This window comes from Podarcis muralis, chromosome Z (assembly GCF_964188315.1).
Source record: "Podarcis muralis chromosome Z, rPodMur119.hap1.1, whole genome shotgun sequence".
Taxonomy (NCBI): Eukaryota; Metazoa; Chordata; class Lepidosauria; order Squamata; family Lacertidae; genus Podarcis; species Podarcis muralis.
Window position 1 is genome coordinate 28,115,176 of NC_135673.1, and position 16,191 is coordinate 28,131,366.

The 16,191-nt window shown below is 40.5% G+C and overlaps 1 protein-coding gene across 3 annotated transcripts in view; it reads right to left on the reverse strand.

Annotated features, from left to right (window-relative positions):
* The window catches only part of FNDC3A (fibronectin type III domain containing 3A), a 53,838-nt gene that overhangs the window by 23,269 nt on the left and 14,378 nt on the right, over nucleotides 1-16,191 (reverse strand). For 2 of the 3 annotated variants that reach the window (XM_028714701.2, XM_028714699.2), the window contains 7 exons: nucleotides 14,753-14,893; nucleotides 11,529-11,604; nucleotides 9,820-9,896; nucleotides 6,884-7,118; nucleotides 5,490-5,768; nucleotides 3,224-3,279; nucleotides 348-499 (listed from right to left, as the gene is read on the reverse strand). In XM_028714701.2, coding sequence (XP_028570534.2) covers nucleotides 348-499; nucleotides 3,224-3,279; nucleotides 5,490-5,768; nucleotides 6,884-7,118; nucleotides 9,820-9,896; nucleotides 11,529-11,604; nucleotides 14,753-14,845 — 968 coding nt within the window. In that variant the 5' untranslated portion in view covers nucleotides 14,846-14,893. The remainder of the gene's footprint in view (nucleotides 1-347; nucleotides 500-3,223; nucleotides 3,280-5,489; nucleotides 5,769-6,883; nucleotides 7,119-9,819; nucleotides 9,897-11,528; nucleotides 11,605-14,752; nucleotides 14,894-16,191) is intronic. The other variant, XM_028714700.2, reaches the window with a different exon arrangement.

Here is a 16,191-nt window from a genome sequence, read left to right on the forward strand (position 1 = left end):
ACATCACAATTTAGCATTTGTCTGCATGCAATTCCTCATTGCCCAGGTATATAAGGAATTGTAGGACCAGTATTCCATGAAGGTGAGTGAACTGGCTGGCAAAGGAGAGATTAGGTGCTCCATTCCTCATCTGCACCCTGCACAGGAATTATTTTTTGGTTGGGAGGGGGGCAGGCTAACTTATGTGAGTCTATTTACAAAGCTCCCTTAGATTCTGCCTCTAGGCTGTCCTTAGAAAAACAGCACTGGAAAAAATCCATCAACTCTGTCTAAAATATTTTCTATGGAAAGTGAGCAAGGTGTCAGCTGAGATAAGTTGCGTGGTAAAATAAAGAAACTGGACTTACACATAAAATGATTTAAATTTTCCATTTCTACCACCCTTTGTGATTGCCACTTCGTATCTGAACTTTGTAGAGGTGAGTTGTGTTTCGCCATTTTGCACCACAAAAGGAGGATCCCAAGCCACGACTGCTGACCTAGCTTGTATTTCAGAGACCTATAAAAAAAGGGAGGGGGATAATGTGACTTTCTAGAATATTCAAGAAGCATTTGGGGAAAATGCAGGTGGGTGCATTCTTCCCCTACACAAGTTGAAATGCTGGGTCTGGTTGCATTTTTTGCCCCACTTTTTATAATTCTTTAAGTCAATGCATTTTAAGTCAATGCAGTTCTTTAAGTCAATGCATGGTGGTGGTTTAACATACATTTGTGTCGAAGTACTCTGTCTAACGCGGGACGCGGGTGGCGCTGTGGGTTAAACCACAGAGCCTAGGACTTGCCGATCAGAAGGTCGGCAGTTCGAATCCCCGCGACGGGGTGAGCTCGGTCCCTGCTCCTGCCAACCTAGCAGTTCGAAAGCACGTCAAAGTGCAAGTAGATAAATAGGTACCGCTCCAGCAGAAAGGTAAATGGCGTTTCCGTGCGCTGCTCTGGTTCGCCAGAAGTGGCTTAGTCATGATGGCCACATCATGTACGCCGGCTCCCTCGGCCAATAAAGCCAGAGTCGGTCACAACTGGACTTAATGGTCAGGGGTCCCTTTACCTTTACTCTGTCTAAAATACTTCCAAGTCTGGTTCATGCATTAACAGTTTCATTTCACAATAGCAGACAAGACCCAATACTGTCCTTTATACAGCAGTCCCTTTAACTGTTCTATAATTGCGTAGCTAGGAAAAGTAAGTCATTCATTTTGGTGGAGAACTTATATATATATATTTAGTATTGGAATGGCCATGTTTTCAAATCTCACGAACCTTTGCCTGTGAAGAAAAAACACACCTGTACATCTATTTTGCCAGGGATGCTATTCTAAGCCAGGGCTGGCTAACCTTTTTTGAACAGAGAGCCAAATTCACTCCTGGCTGACACCTTACCACAAGCAGGTGTGGCCATCCCATATATACACATATATGTCCCCTCCTCAGCAGTTCAACAAGGAAGGAGTTTATCAGTTCCTCTCCCCTCATCAAATGATCAGTCTGATAAATGAGGAGGGAGAGACCTATAACTCTATCAGGGTGCTGGGTTTTGCCTATCCCAGTTTTGTGACAACTTATTTCCATAGGGGCTAGATCATGCAGAAAAACCCTTTGGCTTTATAACACACTCACACACAAGACAAAACAGAGATTCACATGTTCTCCACATATAACTACAACAATAACAACAACAATAATTTTATTATTTATACCCCGCCCATCTGGTTGGGTTTCCCCAGCCACATATGATGGTGCACACATTTTTCCTATAAAAATATTATCCATTGGTAGGAGAGCTATCATGTATAGAGAAGGGGTAGAAAATAGTTGGGCTTTTGGGTGTCGCTGGACTCTGAACTCCCATCAGTCCCAGCCAGCATGGTCAATGGTGAGGAACGATAGGAGATGCAGTCCAGCAACATCTAGAGGCCCACATGCCGCCTGACCTGTCTTAGACTATCTAAGATTCCTACAGCATTGTCATTATATACAAGAAAAAGTACATCCATTTTTATCTTAATCAAATCAATGTAAAACATTGTTTATTTTACATCATGTCAAAGACAACAATATTCAATAAAAGTCTTTAAAACAATACGATAGGTCGGTCATTATAAAATGAACAGGAAAGCAGAAATCCTATCTTTAAAAAATTTTAAGCAGATGGTGAATGACAGGAGGAATAAATGAGCCTTCCCAAGAACACTCCACAATTTAGGTAGGTGCTTTAATTGAAAATTCCAACCAGCCCCCCCTCAGCTACAGTCAGGATGTAGAGACTATCATCCATGTCAAATCTTAGGGAACAGGCAGGACACTGCAGAAGGAAGTGGTCGTTTATGCAAATGAGTTCCAAGGTTTAAAGCTGATCACAACTATAGTGAATTTTTTTTAATGCAGCCCGTTATTCTTGTATAGTCTATGTGTTGACAGTACTGATGGTTCAGAGAAGAAAGCCCACCATAGATCAGGATGGGGGGAACTTGTGCCCCTCTAGATGTTGCTGAACTACAACTCCCATCATCCCTGGCTATTGCTCAAGTTTACTGGAGCTGATGGGAGATCAACAAAGTTTGGAGGTTGAAAGGTTTCCCATCCCTGCTGTATATACTCTTAGATGCATCCAAATTCAAAACTACTGAATCAGTTTAAATACCATGGATTGGAAAAAGGAACAAAAAGAAAAAGAGAGAGATCGAGAGAGCCAGGCAGTCAAGTAAAACATTTGGTCACCTATTTTGGTCTGGTGATTGTCCTAGTTATGTAACCTTTCTCATTCTCCTCTTTCCCCAGCTGTGAAGTTGGTTCAAAATTCACACATAAAAAAAACCTAAGTTAAGCAGGCTTTGTGTCAAACACCATAATTGTCATAGCAAGGATTTCAAAATATTTTCAACTTGAATGTTGCCCAACTTCAAACCCCTTAAACTGGGTGTCTTATATTCAGAGAACAGCTATGGCTGACTTTTCCCTAAATGCCCCACTGCAATATCAAAGATCAGAAAACACCCATTTGCTTCTTCCACCTATTCACTAGAGTTTGCATAGCAAAGTCATACAGAATGTCATTTTCCACAGTTACTTATCAACTATGAAAACTCCATTTCCTTCTGAGGATCCTGACACATTCTCAAGTATTGTAAACAAATCTTGTTTGAGCCAGGTTTTGTAAACAGGTATGTCTATTTTGAAAAGATATGCCACATGCTTATTATAACGTCTAAAATATATCACTACTTACTGTAGGCTTACTGATGCTTAAGGGATCTTGGGATTTTCTAGATTCTGTATCAGATTCTAAAGAAAACAAAACAATAAACATACACCACATTGTGAGATGGAGAGGAAATGAAAACCCCCACCAAAACATTTCTTATTTAACTGCAAACTAAATCGGGACACTTATTAGAACAACAGTAAATGCTGTGCAAAGTTCATTGCCCTTATTTGTTTTGACCACTGAATCAGCTACATATTCAAAGTGTGCAGAAGTAACAGAGCTGCACAGACTTCCTTTGAGTTTGACTCACACCATCAAGAATCTGTGCATATCTTGCTTTTCCTTTGACTGATGGAATTTGAAAATTCTACTGTGCTAAAAGTCTTAACAGTAACCTTGTTCATCAGCTACGTTATTTTGGGAAGACAGTTTGAAGGAATGATACGATGAGATTTTATGCATTCAATAATTAAGACTAAAGTTTCAGCAAGGAACATTTAAACGATTGAAAGCAAAACCCATGCATATACATACTCATGTTTTCAGATAAATTTCATGTTAGTTTTTCTAGTTATCCTGCCAAGGCTCAAGATTCAGGATACTAATTCATGCAGAGGACTGAGTAAGTCAACAGGAGCAGGGAAGCCTCATAAGTACTGAGGTTCAGGTCTGAATGTAGATGAAGTACCTTTTTCTTTTAGCTTGCCAATGAGGTCTATCAATTTTTATTGTAAATACAGTACACAGTTTCCAAATAATTCCTGTTTGCACTTCATTTCTTCCTTCCATGATATGCCAAACTACAATTCTGGAAATGAGACTACACTGCAAGAATTACAGTGCATTTGCTCCTATGCTCTCAAGCAGCAGTAGTTTATTTTAATAGTAAGCCATTTCACCCTCTGAAATGCCCACATTGCCAATTCCGTGCAAAGTCAACCAAGCTGGCAGAGATGCACTGTACTGCTGAAAGTACTGCTGTTCAAGAGCGTAGGTGCAAATGTACGCTTCAGCTGGTCTGCAGCAACATCCAGAGAGGCACACATGCATTTATTACTCAGGTAACAGATTTACCGTATGTGCACATTCTGGCTTGGATCCAAATAACCCCTAATGCAAAGAGAATACAGTTTTTCTCACAGAAGGTGGACCCCACACCATACTGCATACTGTTAAAGGGCTCCCTGACCCCCCAGGAGCAGCTTTTCAGCAGGCACAAACAGCTACAGAAGGAAGAGGATGTGGGAAACCCCACTGCATGGGGAACTTGGCTCATGGTACTTTGGATGCGAACCTTTGCTCTTCACAGTACACAATACAGTATTGTTAAATAAGTCCCCTTTGTGAAGTCCACTGAAATCCAGAAGGTATAACTGAATTTTGAGATTGATTGTATGGGTAAATTCACCAAGAACTTAGGTCCAAATGGGCATACCTGTCATTAGCTGTGTATGAATGCACACAAACATCAGATTTCAGCAATAGCTAGTCCAGCAAATGTAGTTCTACATCAAGCTTCTAAGTTCTAATAATTAACTTCCTCATACAAGAAACACCTCTTCACCTAGGCTTTCTCCACTGTCCATCAAGGAGAAAAAAAATCACTTCTCATTGGCAAGAATCAAGGCAAAGAGGAAGATTAGGAGGTGGGATTGGGAGGGGAGGACTAAGAATGGAAAGGTGGTCTAAGGAAACCTGAATCTTTCCCCAAACAGTGGCTTAATTATTTCATATTGCATATTGTACAGAATTATGAAATGTGGTACTTTTATTTGCTTTTAGATTGCTATGTATACTTTATTTTTAGTATATGCATCCTGACTTCTTGTGCTCTCATGTTACACCAGGGATGGGGGAACCAGTGCTGTTCCTGTCGTCCCCCAGGTCCTGTTGCCCTGAAACGCCCACCATCCCTGGCCATTTGCCACAGAAACAGAAGGATTTTTCCAAAGGAAGACTGCAAATAGGAAGATGCCAACAACAGTAGAAGAAAACATTTCCAATAGCATGCTTTTCATTTGAGTGAAAACATTAGGATCCAGCTCCCCTCTCTTGCAAGTCAGTCACCTACGTTCATAATGAACACACTGCCACACACTGTACAGATGTGCTGCATCGTGTCTGACGTTCTCTACTGTCGACATTGCTGACATGTATACTAAAGGAACACAGATAGGTAGTTCCTCCTTTGTTTCATAAGAATGCTTTGCCCTTTGATTTTATTCGCAATGCAGAATACACATACTATACGCAATGCACATTATGTTCCTAAAAAGTTCCTACTTACCTCCCTTTCCTGAATTGGCTGCTTGGCTTTCCCTGGCTTTCCCTGCTTGCCTCTGCTTGCCTTGCCCTCCTGACCCTTGCTGTCCCTTTCCATGTCCATTCTGAACGCCGGCGCTGGACGAACTGTTAACTTTCTGAGGTGAGGAAGGAGGGCTGTTCGGTTTATTATTTGTGTTTCCACTAGTCTGTCGGTCTCTTATCCGTTTCTTCAAATGCTCCTGCATTTTGAGAGTTCTTTCATCTCGCGGAGGAAAATTAGCTCTGCCATGGGAACGGGTCTCTGTAGGGGCACCAGCAAAGAGAGCCCATTAGATGGGACACAGAAACGGCAAGACTTTCATTTTCAATGATCCGGTTTCCCCCTCCCACCAAATGTAAAAGCCTTCAAGGCCTAGCCAGATTAAACAGCCAATATATATAAAAAGAAACAAATACAGTTATTGTAGCTACTAATTATTCTTGGAAACTAATTTTATAACTGTAACATAGATAGCATATGTGCACATGTGTATAAGAGAAAGAATGGCTGCAGTTTTCTACCATAATACTGTGTACTGCACAGAGGCAAGTCCCATGATTTTTTTTTTTTTTTTTTTGGTAAGAAAGAAATACTGCAAGCTTCAACTTTCTAACTCTCACTAGTCCACTTGGTTGTGATTTGCAAGGACCAACTCCACCTGCCAGGGGAATGGGGCAAGATAAGAGCCAGCTATGGCAATTAAGTCTGAAATTCTAAGCCCACTTACTTCACAGGATTTGCTCAATTCAACAAGCATGGTAGGATTGAGGAGTAAACCAAGTAAAAAGCTCCCACCAACAATTGGAGCTTTATGCATAATTGTTATGGGGAGGTGGCAACTGTCCTTAGGATGGAGGTCCTTCCCCACCCTGCATAATTAGGCTTAGGAAATGAAAGCTAAGTTTTGACACAACTAGGAGCACTTTTTAGGAGCCTTATTTCCTGTGAACAGTTCGGAGGGAGCAAGGAAGACAGGCTGCAGGCTGGCTCCAAAAGCACAATAGGCCAGCAAACCCCTGCCCTACAAAAAATGAGATCAATAGTGATGGGGAAGCTGCTAAGAATGCGTCTCTGCATGTTCTTGCTGCTTGGCCTTTGTATATAGCAATGAAGAAAACACTTGTGATTCTTAAATGTTGTGAAGGAAGGTAAATTAGAAAGCCACATCTAGGCTATATAGGACCCAAACCATTTGGGAGTTTGTGCCTAAAAGTGAGTGGGAAGACACTGCACACAGAGCACTGTTTTTGTTGTGGATTTATCCCACTTGGAAACAGACTTGCTGCAATCTGCATCAGCTGCAAAGGCATATAAGCAACCCCAAAGAAAGCATCAGACCTAAATACAGGCAAGCTTATAACGGCACTACTTCTTACCCTGTTCTTGATAAAGATGCTGCGGTGGTGTATGCTGATGAACGAACTGTGGTGGCATTTCCCCTCCCGGGACTGGAGGATACACTGCATGAGGTGGATGGGGTATCATAGCAGGATGAGGGTGCATATAATGCGTCACATGTGGGGGAGGAGGAGGAGGAGGGTGAATGGGAGGGTGGTATTCAGTAGAATGTGGCAGAACTACAACCTTCCGGACTCCATTTTCTTCCACCATCTGTAATGCAAAACCAGTATGTTGTATGTATGTGTGTGTTTTAAAATACAAATACATTAATTTTTAAAGAAATCTAACCAATTCAAAAAAATGGGCATATCCATCTTGAATCACATTGCTAGTCAACTTCTCAGACTGGCTTGCAGATCTAACAAACAAGAGCCATACCACCACCACCCCACCACTCGCTCTACTACAGTGATGTTCAGGAAGATTTAAGGTAGTACCAGCTCTTCAGCTCAATTGCTGAATATCAGCAAAACCAGCCACAAGCTAAAATCCAGTAGCTAACATGCTGCACAGATACTAAATGTATACACCTCCAGGCATTTAAGTCAAACAAAAGTGACTGTCTCTTTGGCCTCTTTCTCTAAACCATGATAGTAATGGATTGATAGATTCTAATGCAGGCTTCCTCAAACTCGGCCCTCCAGATGTTTTTGGCCTACAACTCCCATGATCCCTAGCTAGCAGGACCAGTGGTCAGGGATGATGGGAATTGTAGTCTCAAAACATCTGGAGGGCCGAGTTTGAGGAAGCCTGTTCTAATGTGTATTGGTACTACAGCAAAGATCTTGAAATTCAAGGCCTTCTCAAAGATTCCCTTTCAGAGTCAAAAGGAAATGATAAGCATACTCCAGGAAGTGCCTGACTCAGCTCCATGAATCAAGAGCACTATAAGGGTTCTCTCCTAGGATGGGCTCAACACTCAGAGCAAAGTGCTCCTGAGTCATTTAAGCTAATGAGAATGGATGCCACAGTGTTAAGGAACCATATCTATTCCCTGTACATATATACCCTGCAAGATAGAGTCTTAGGTTCTTAATGGAATCTGAGAGTTTGTAGTGATCCCAATCCCCAATTCCAGACAATGGCAAGCACCAACTCGTCCATGAAATTCTTTTAAGTTACAGCAACCCCCTCTCCACAAACTCTTGCTTCTAGGTCACCTTGTTCTCTTGGAGAAATAACGAAGGACCTGTTCTAGAGGAACTATTCCCTCACCTGAAGTGGGAAGGATCGTGCTGTGTTTAAAGATGTTAACACTGCTCACAGTGTTTTTAAAATAAGTAACTGAATGTTACTTTTAAGCAACCTTGCTAAGATTTATACCCTGATAGGCAGAATATAAATTAATAATAATGAGAATGTCATCAGCATTTAAGACTTGTAGAGGGGGAATAACATGCTACTTGTGTTGCTATACTTTCAGTCTGGAACTATGGGTGAGATAAGGCTCAGTCAATAATTGTTCAATGTATTTTCTTGCCTGTTTCATTTGACTGGCTGCCAAGCAAAGTATGGAAACCAGACACACTGAAACCCTGGCCTAAACCAAGACCATAGAAGCTGCAACCGTCTCAAACACATGCAAGATGAATACTGGTTTTCATTAACTGTGTCTCCTGGTTCAGGTCCTGACCAAGTTCCTCTTCAAAGAACCTGCCTTGTAATGGACAGAGCAGAGAGCATCAACTGTTTAGACCACTAGGAAGACAACTATGTTTCAGGATGTTAGAGCCATGCTGGATCAGGTCAAAGGCCCATGTAGTCCAACATCCGGTTCTCAGTGGCCAATAAGATGCCTATGGGAAGCCCACAAGCAGCACATGAACCCAGCATCACTCTTCCCACCAGCATTCTCAAGCAACTAGTATTCAGATATCAGAGTTAGTAACCATGGATAACGTTATTCCTCCATAAATATGCCTAATCCCCTTTTACAGTTGTTCAAGTTGGCAGCCACCCTTACATCATGTCGTACAGAATTCCATAGTTTAACTATGTGCTTGGTGAAGCACTTCCTTCTGTCTTTCCTTATTTCCCGAAAATTCAGCTTCATTGCATGGCATAGGTTCTAGTTTCTACTCTCTACGCGCTTTCTCCATTTCATGCTCAAGTTTATACACTGTTGTCATGTCCCCCTTATTCATTTTTCTAAACTATTATGATACCCCACTTGGAATGTGCGTCTTTCGTAGCTGCTGCAGACTGGGTCAACATTTTCACTACGCTACCCAGCAATATCTGTTTCCTGGCCAGTCACCATCAGTTCAGACCCCATTAGAGTGTATGTAAAGCTAGGCTGTATTTTATCCTTTATTACATGAATCCCATTCACCATTTTAATGCCCATTCAACCCAGTCTGGAGAGATTCTTTTGGAGTTCCCTGGAATCTCTTTGTGTTTTATCCCTCAGAACAACTGGGTGTCATCAGTTTCCTAATCTCAATTCATGGCTGTGACATGGACTCCAGCACCCTCTCCTTTTAGCATTAACTGAAGTAAAGTGTTTCACCTGCACTTAAATAAATGCACCAGTAGTTTCAAAACCTGATTTCAAATTATGCTAAAAGCAAACCACAGACAGCATTAAGCACAGTGCAGATAACAACACTTTTGTTTAAAGAAAGAAGATAATTTACATGGTAAAGTGGGGAGGGTGAGAAAGAGGGCAGGTAACTTGCAAGGTGCACCTGATTTCCTAACCATGGTAAAAAGACTAGGAAACGATGCACCAGGTCCATAGCAAGGGCAGCAGTCTTAATGTGGCAAGGAAGCGAGAGGAGAGATAAGATCTGCTTCCATCACACTTTCCATTTAACACCTTTTTAAAGCATTGTTCAGTGGGAAATCATCTTCTTTTTTCTTGGGAAATCTCTCTCTTTTGCAAAACCATCAAAAGACTCTTACTGTTTACCTGAGATACATAACCAGGAGGCACATAGATTGGAGGCACAGAACCATTTGTTGACATCATAGGAACATGTGCTGGACCTAAAAGGAAACCAAGCAACAGAGTGTTCACGTCTGCATACTGTACTGAAGTGTGTGCAGTCATGGTTCATTTGACAATCTGATAACCTAAATGGTGATCATGCATATGCATACACATTTCATTCTTATGTAAAAGGTTTTCAAAGCAATTTTCAAGCCTCTTCAAAGCTTCAAAATGCCGCAGGGTTTTTGACCAAACCAGGTTGCGTAAGAAACTGTATAGCTAGAGTGGTTGATGGACATAAGAAGTGGAAACACAAAGGGATGTATCAGAGATGGCCTTCACAGAAATGGCAAACCTATGAGAATTTCTTAATCTGCTGGAAATCATCACAGAAAAGCATGAACCAGAGAGATATGTTTTGGAAAAACCATGACTGGTAGAGTCATATCTCAGAAAATTAACACATTAAATTACTGATGAAAAGACCTGAAGCAGATTTTCAAGGACACTAATGATACATCAATGCTATCAATGGATGAATGTATTACAACTCATGTAGATTTATATTGGTAGCATAGTTTATTAATACTTTTAAGTGGCAGTAAACCCTCCCCCCCAATGTACACCAACTTAATGGCCACCCCACCAATGATTTTCTTTTAAAAAAACTTACATGTAAATATGTTTAAATCAATGTGCTTAACCTTGGCTTTCCACCCTGCATGGACCAACTGTAATCAAGAATGCCTCCCCAGCACCCTGCTCTGTGCACCAGCAGGCCATACTATGGCTTGCTGGGTCATTTGAACCCAAATAGTTGGAAGTAAATTGGCAAAGCCCATGCTTGGAGGAATTAGTCCAATGGCTACTGCTAAGCCTGCATGTTCTACAATATGTCAAACAAAAAAATACAGTGATGATGTGGGTGCGTGATAATATATATGGGTGATCTAATGAATGGCCTGTTTTCCTTCCCACACGGTGAAGACTGTTCCAGAAACAAAATAATGCTTAATTAGTATTGCTTTCTACTACTAAAGGGAAATTAAACTAATGCAGTGAAAAGACAGCAAGTAGTTTATGCACTTTCAGATCTTTGTCACATCCCACAGGAATTAAGGAACATCTCTCCCTCCACCCCCAAACTTCTACTTCCTCCAAAGCACCAGAAACTGACACAGAGACAGATTGCTGGGTGCACGGAAATATGCCCAATGAAAATTCCCTTATGAAGTCAGACTGGATGAGTTCTGCTCACACTCAGGATCTGACTGTTTATCGTGCTTCGGCTGAGAAAGGTTTCCACCAGATCAAACTAGCAGCATGACCTTGGGTTACACCCACCATGAGACACTTAGCACTTGGCTTCTCTGCATTAGCCACTTCAATTTATTTGCTCCATTAGGAACCTTGTGTGTTCTCTGCTTGTGGACTGGATGATTTAATTATGGACAGGGTGTGTGGGTGTGAGGAATGCATGCTGGTAGAAGAGTGACCCTGACTTGTAGCAGGTAATCAACCAAGATGAAAGTTTGGTCCCTCTGAATAAAAACTCTATATCCAAATCATAAACATTGGATAGTATGTCCCAATCACAAGTATTTAATGTACTGACACAAGAAGGCATGCAAAATCAAATAAAAGCAGTTTCAGGTGACAAATGATATAAATGCGTATGAATTCATCACCTGGGATACATTGAATGTGTCCATCTTCAGTTCTAATTGTGAAAGTCTCTCCTGGATTTACCTGTACAAGAATAACCTAAGAACAAACAAAACAAACAATACTTTCAATCACATCTGGAAGCAACACCATTTCCCAGAACACACACACATGCGAAAATATTGGCAATACAATACTAGTTCTAAACTGTTTCTACAGTTAACTATTCTGTAACTAGGGATGTAAATATTAGTTGTAGCAGCCTTGTAAATAATCCTGCAATTATTTTGTAGTAGACTTTATCTACCTGCCTGCTCTGTACACCTATTAGTCATTTATTGTGGGGCGGCGGCGGGGGGGGGGGGAGGTAAATGCTTTTGAACAGCTTTCCTGGCCACATTGAAGCAATTATTTTGTGCCATACACCAATTTTCTATTGCTTTGTGCCTAAGTGACTTAAGACCATTTACACAAAAAACAAACATTTGTATCCCAATTTTAGCTGCTTTCAAAAATTTAGGACTGGGATTATATTTCGGCTGCTCAACCTGTTGAAAGGCAAGAGTATGGCCACAGGCAACATATGAAATCTGCAATGGTCAGTCTGCAGTGGATGCCTATTTGCTCCTGAGATAGTTCAAGGTGTACACTGTTATCTTCAAAGCCCTCAATGACCCTGTGCTCAGAGTATCTGTGGGAGTATTTCCTCCAATATACTCAAGGAGATGTACCACATTTGCTTTAACTTTAAATCATTTATATCTGCAGACTTTTTCTGGTACACTGAACAATTTAATCACTTTGGGACAGCTGTCAATCACCTGAAGCTACAATGACATCAGGTGAGCTGTTTTCCTTTGCCCATACAAACCGAAAAGGCTTAGAAAGCATGGGGTTTTGTAGGCACCACCAATCAGCTGATCAGCAATGAGTCACATCTTATCTGTCATATATGATATCAGCTTGTGTGGCAGGTGGGTATGACTTTGCTGAAACAGAGTTGCTGATCCAACAGAAATGTCTGGTGGTCCTAATTAGGTCCATGGGCTAGAAGTTAGGGAGTGAAGTAGCAGGTGATATGGATCAGGCAGCAGCTGAGGCCCATAAGAGCTTCTGCCAGTCAGAATAGATAATGTTGCACTAAATGGGCAAATAGTCTCCCTCAGTATAAGGCAGCTTCCCATATAGGTTAAAATATTTTAGAGAAAGCAGCACCCTGAACTTAACAGTATCCATTCTGCAAAACTGTGTGAATCAATCATTTTTTAAAATCAGTTGACAGTAAACTAACTAAGCCTTTCTTCTACACACACTTACATTGTGACCAGAGAAGTATAGTGGCAAATTGCATTGTTTCTCAAGAATGTTGCCTCAAGCCAGCTGAAAGTCTAGTACCCAAGAATGATGCCCTGTACTTGTTTGATGTGCCCAGAAAATGTGAAAACACATGCTGGAATTAGCCAAGGATAGAACTGTAGAAGGTGATTTATTGCAATATGCAGAAGTGGGAAGGGTTGTAAAGCATATTTTGCATCCGAAAGGTCCCAGGTTTAATCCTTGGCATCTTCCGTTAAGGCTGGAGAAAACTTCTGCATGAGAGTCTGGAGGGCTCTTAGTGTACTCAACTAGATGGATCAATGTTCTGATTTGACAAGACCAATTCCTATGTGCCTATGATTTTCAAAACATCAGCCACAGTTGTCTTCCTTTTCTACAAGCGTTTGTAGCCTGCAGATTTCTGAATAGCTAATTAAATACTTTTCAAGCTCTGAATCAAGCATTTTGCCATTATTTTTGGAAAACAACATTCTTAAGGTTTGCTTCTCCCCACAGTGATTCTACAAAGTATGCTTTGTACCATGTTTATAGAACTAAAAGTCAAAATGAGCAGCTTCTCATAGAATTTAGAAATAGTTTTGCTAGCTTGTGCTTTGATTTTAAGCTTAATTTCTCTAAATATGGAAATGCTCTTTTTTCACCGTGTTTTGTCTAGAAATGTTACAACCAAAGACAGAAAATGTACACTCAGAAAAGAGCCAAGTCCACACATATGTTGATCATATAATATGGACAGGAAAGGTCAATGATGACCTAACACCACCAGAAAAATAATTACTGTCAAAATATGTTGTTCATACTGAACAAGCTTTTTTCCCACAAGAACTAAAAGACCAGAAGCCTTTGGATTATATCCAAATTAATAGTCACATTGAGAGCCTTTCTGATTACAGAGCAGGGTAAAAATATTTTAAATAATATAAACTTTCTCCTGCATGAACTTCATTGAATCAAATGCACAGACATTCCGAGGACACCAGACTCTAAGACTATACAAAGGATACAATAAATAAAACATTTAATTTATTAAAACGTTCAACTTTGGAGTCTTCCCAGGGCTCCCAAAGCTACTTATAATGTGTTATAGGTGGCTGCTTTGGAGAAACTTAAGTCCAACCCCCAGTACTAGCTCTCCACCCTCTGTTGCATGGAACTGGCTGCACAGAGAGGAAAGGCATCTTCAAGGTAGTGAAGAGAACCATGGCAGAAAACAATGTTGATGGATTTCTGTTCCATGAACCCAAGAGCCAACATTCCATGACTGTGTGTCACCATCTTAAAGATTATCCCATATACAGATCGAGACAGATCCAGATTTTAAATCTGCACCTGCAGTTACATGTTCACACAAGCCCTGAAGAATAAACTTAAGTTAAGGATAATTAACTTAAGACAGGCCATAATGTAATCCACTCACCTCTTGCAATACAGGCACAGAATTAAACTCTCAATGCATAAGTAAAGCCAAGCTGAAGCCAAGCCAAGAGCATGCATTTTATGGCATTTGCTGAATTTACAAAACATATGTGTATACATTTCAAATCCATTCTTGAAAATTAGCATGGACTTATTTTACTACATTGAAGATCCTTATCCTCATTCAGTATTATTTATTCAGTATTATTATTCAGTATTATTTATGGCAGTCTCGTTATCTTTATTTTCATGTTGGGTAACTCTGCCATCCAGTGAAGTTTTCAAAGACAACCAGCCACACAAATGAGTACTGGCACGATTAAGGTAGCCATACAAACTGACATTGCTACAGGAGCTGTGTTATACTATTCCCTTGGTATATCTGTCATTACAGAGGGCATGCTCTGAAGACAATAAATCTAAGCGTTTACAGAGTAGAATGTCACCTCTACCAAACATTTTGGCCATTTTCATATCATGCTGGTCCACTTGCCTGTTGTGTGTTGTCCCCATTGACCATATGAGGTAGAAGTGGCACTTCATTCAAAGCGGGTGTGGCTTCTAATGGAGGAGGCTGCTCTGCCATTACAGCGAGAAATGATCATTCGTTGACAGTTCCTTTAAAAAAAATCACCTGGTGAAACAAAACAAACAAACAAAAAACCAGTTCCAACATCAGCAAGTTTTGATATTTTGGTTCTGAAACACAGTCCCCTGATCAGAAAAGCTCAAGCACAACAATTCAAAATGTCTGTGCAAGTGGAGATAAGGGGACACATCTTACCAAAAGTGCCCACCTTAGAACTATAATCAGCAGTTTTAAAAAGATGCATGCAAGTGCGACTCGGAGTAACGGAACTAATTTTAGTGTTTGGATTACATTATGTCTGCTTCTGTTCTCTATTAACACATCTCAACACAGAAAAACACTGCAAGAAAGGAAGAGCCCTCTGGGACAGAGTAGCATTGCTCAACAAGTATTCAAATTATTAGTTTAAAAATATAACTGGTTGTGAAAAACATGCTTAAAACATATTTAGTTGCAGGTGGCAACTTGGGGGAGAACAGAAGACATGGGTAGCATATTAGGCCTCTTTGCCCAATTCTGGTTTCTAGCACAATGCGAGATTAACATTGTATTCCAGTATTATGAATGACTTGTGAACTTCAGAAATAAATTTCTTAGCCCATCCCAAAGGCTCTGTCTGGGCAAGTAAGAATCCACAAACAGCACATTCCCACTTAAACATTTAAAAATTCAATCAGATTAAAATACCTTTTAAAAAGTCGCCCACAGCCTGCCAATTTAACCTTCATCCCTGACAGATAGCCCAGTTGGATACAGTCTTCCAAGCTTCTAAAAAACCATCACATTTGGCCCTTTGAGCATAAGTGGATGGCCTCCCATGGATGCTAACTTTCCGAGTGTAGGGAATTTCTTTTACACAGGAGGCATGTAAATATATGATCCCCTATTTGCAATCTAAAGTGACACAGTTTTGGGAATGTATTGTGTGTTTTCCTGTCACATTTCAACCAACCTTCAAGTTGAAGCTGAAGAACTGCCTTCAAAAAGTGTCATTTAATAGCTAATGTCAAAAGTCTATTTGGATACAGTTAATATTGAATAGGGCTGCAAGACTAACATTATAAGACACTGAGATACTGAGGTGTACAATTTAAATATTTGGAAAGATTATGACCTAGTGACTTACAAACCTACAGGGCAAAATCTGCTCTGCATAAGGATTCCACCCCTTCCCATCCCTGTCTGTACCCACTAAATCCACTATGAAAGCTGGTGTAGCATAATGACTAACAGCTTCAAAAGAAAAACAGAAAAATAGGAACCTCCTCTTATTCTGAGAGAAACCCTGCTCCATCTACTTCTACAAGATTTCAGAAAGATCTTTCATTTTCATTTCTTCATAA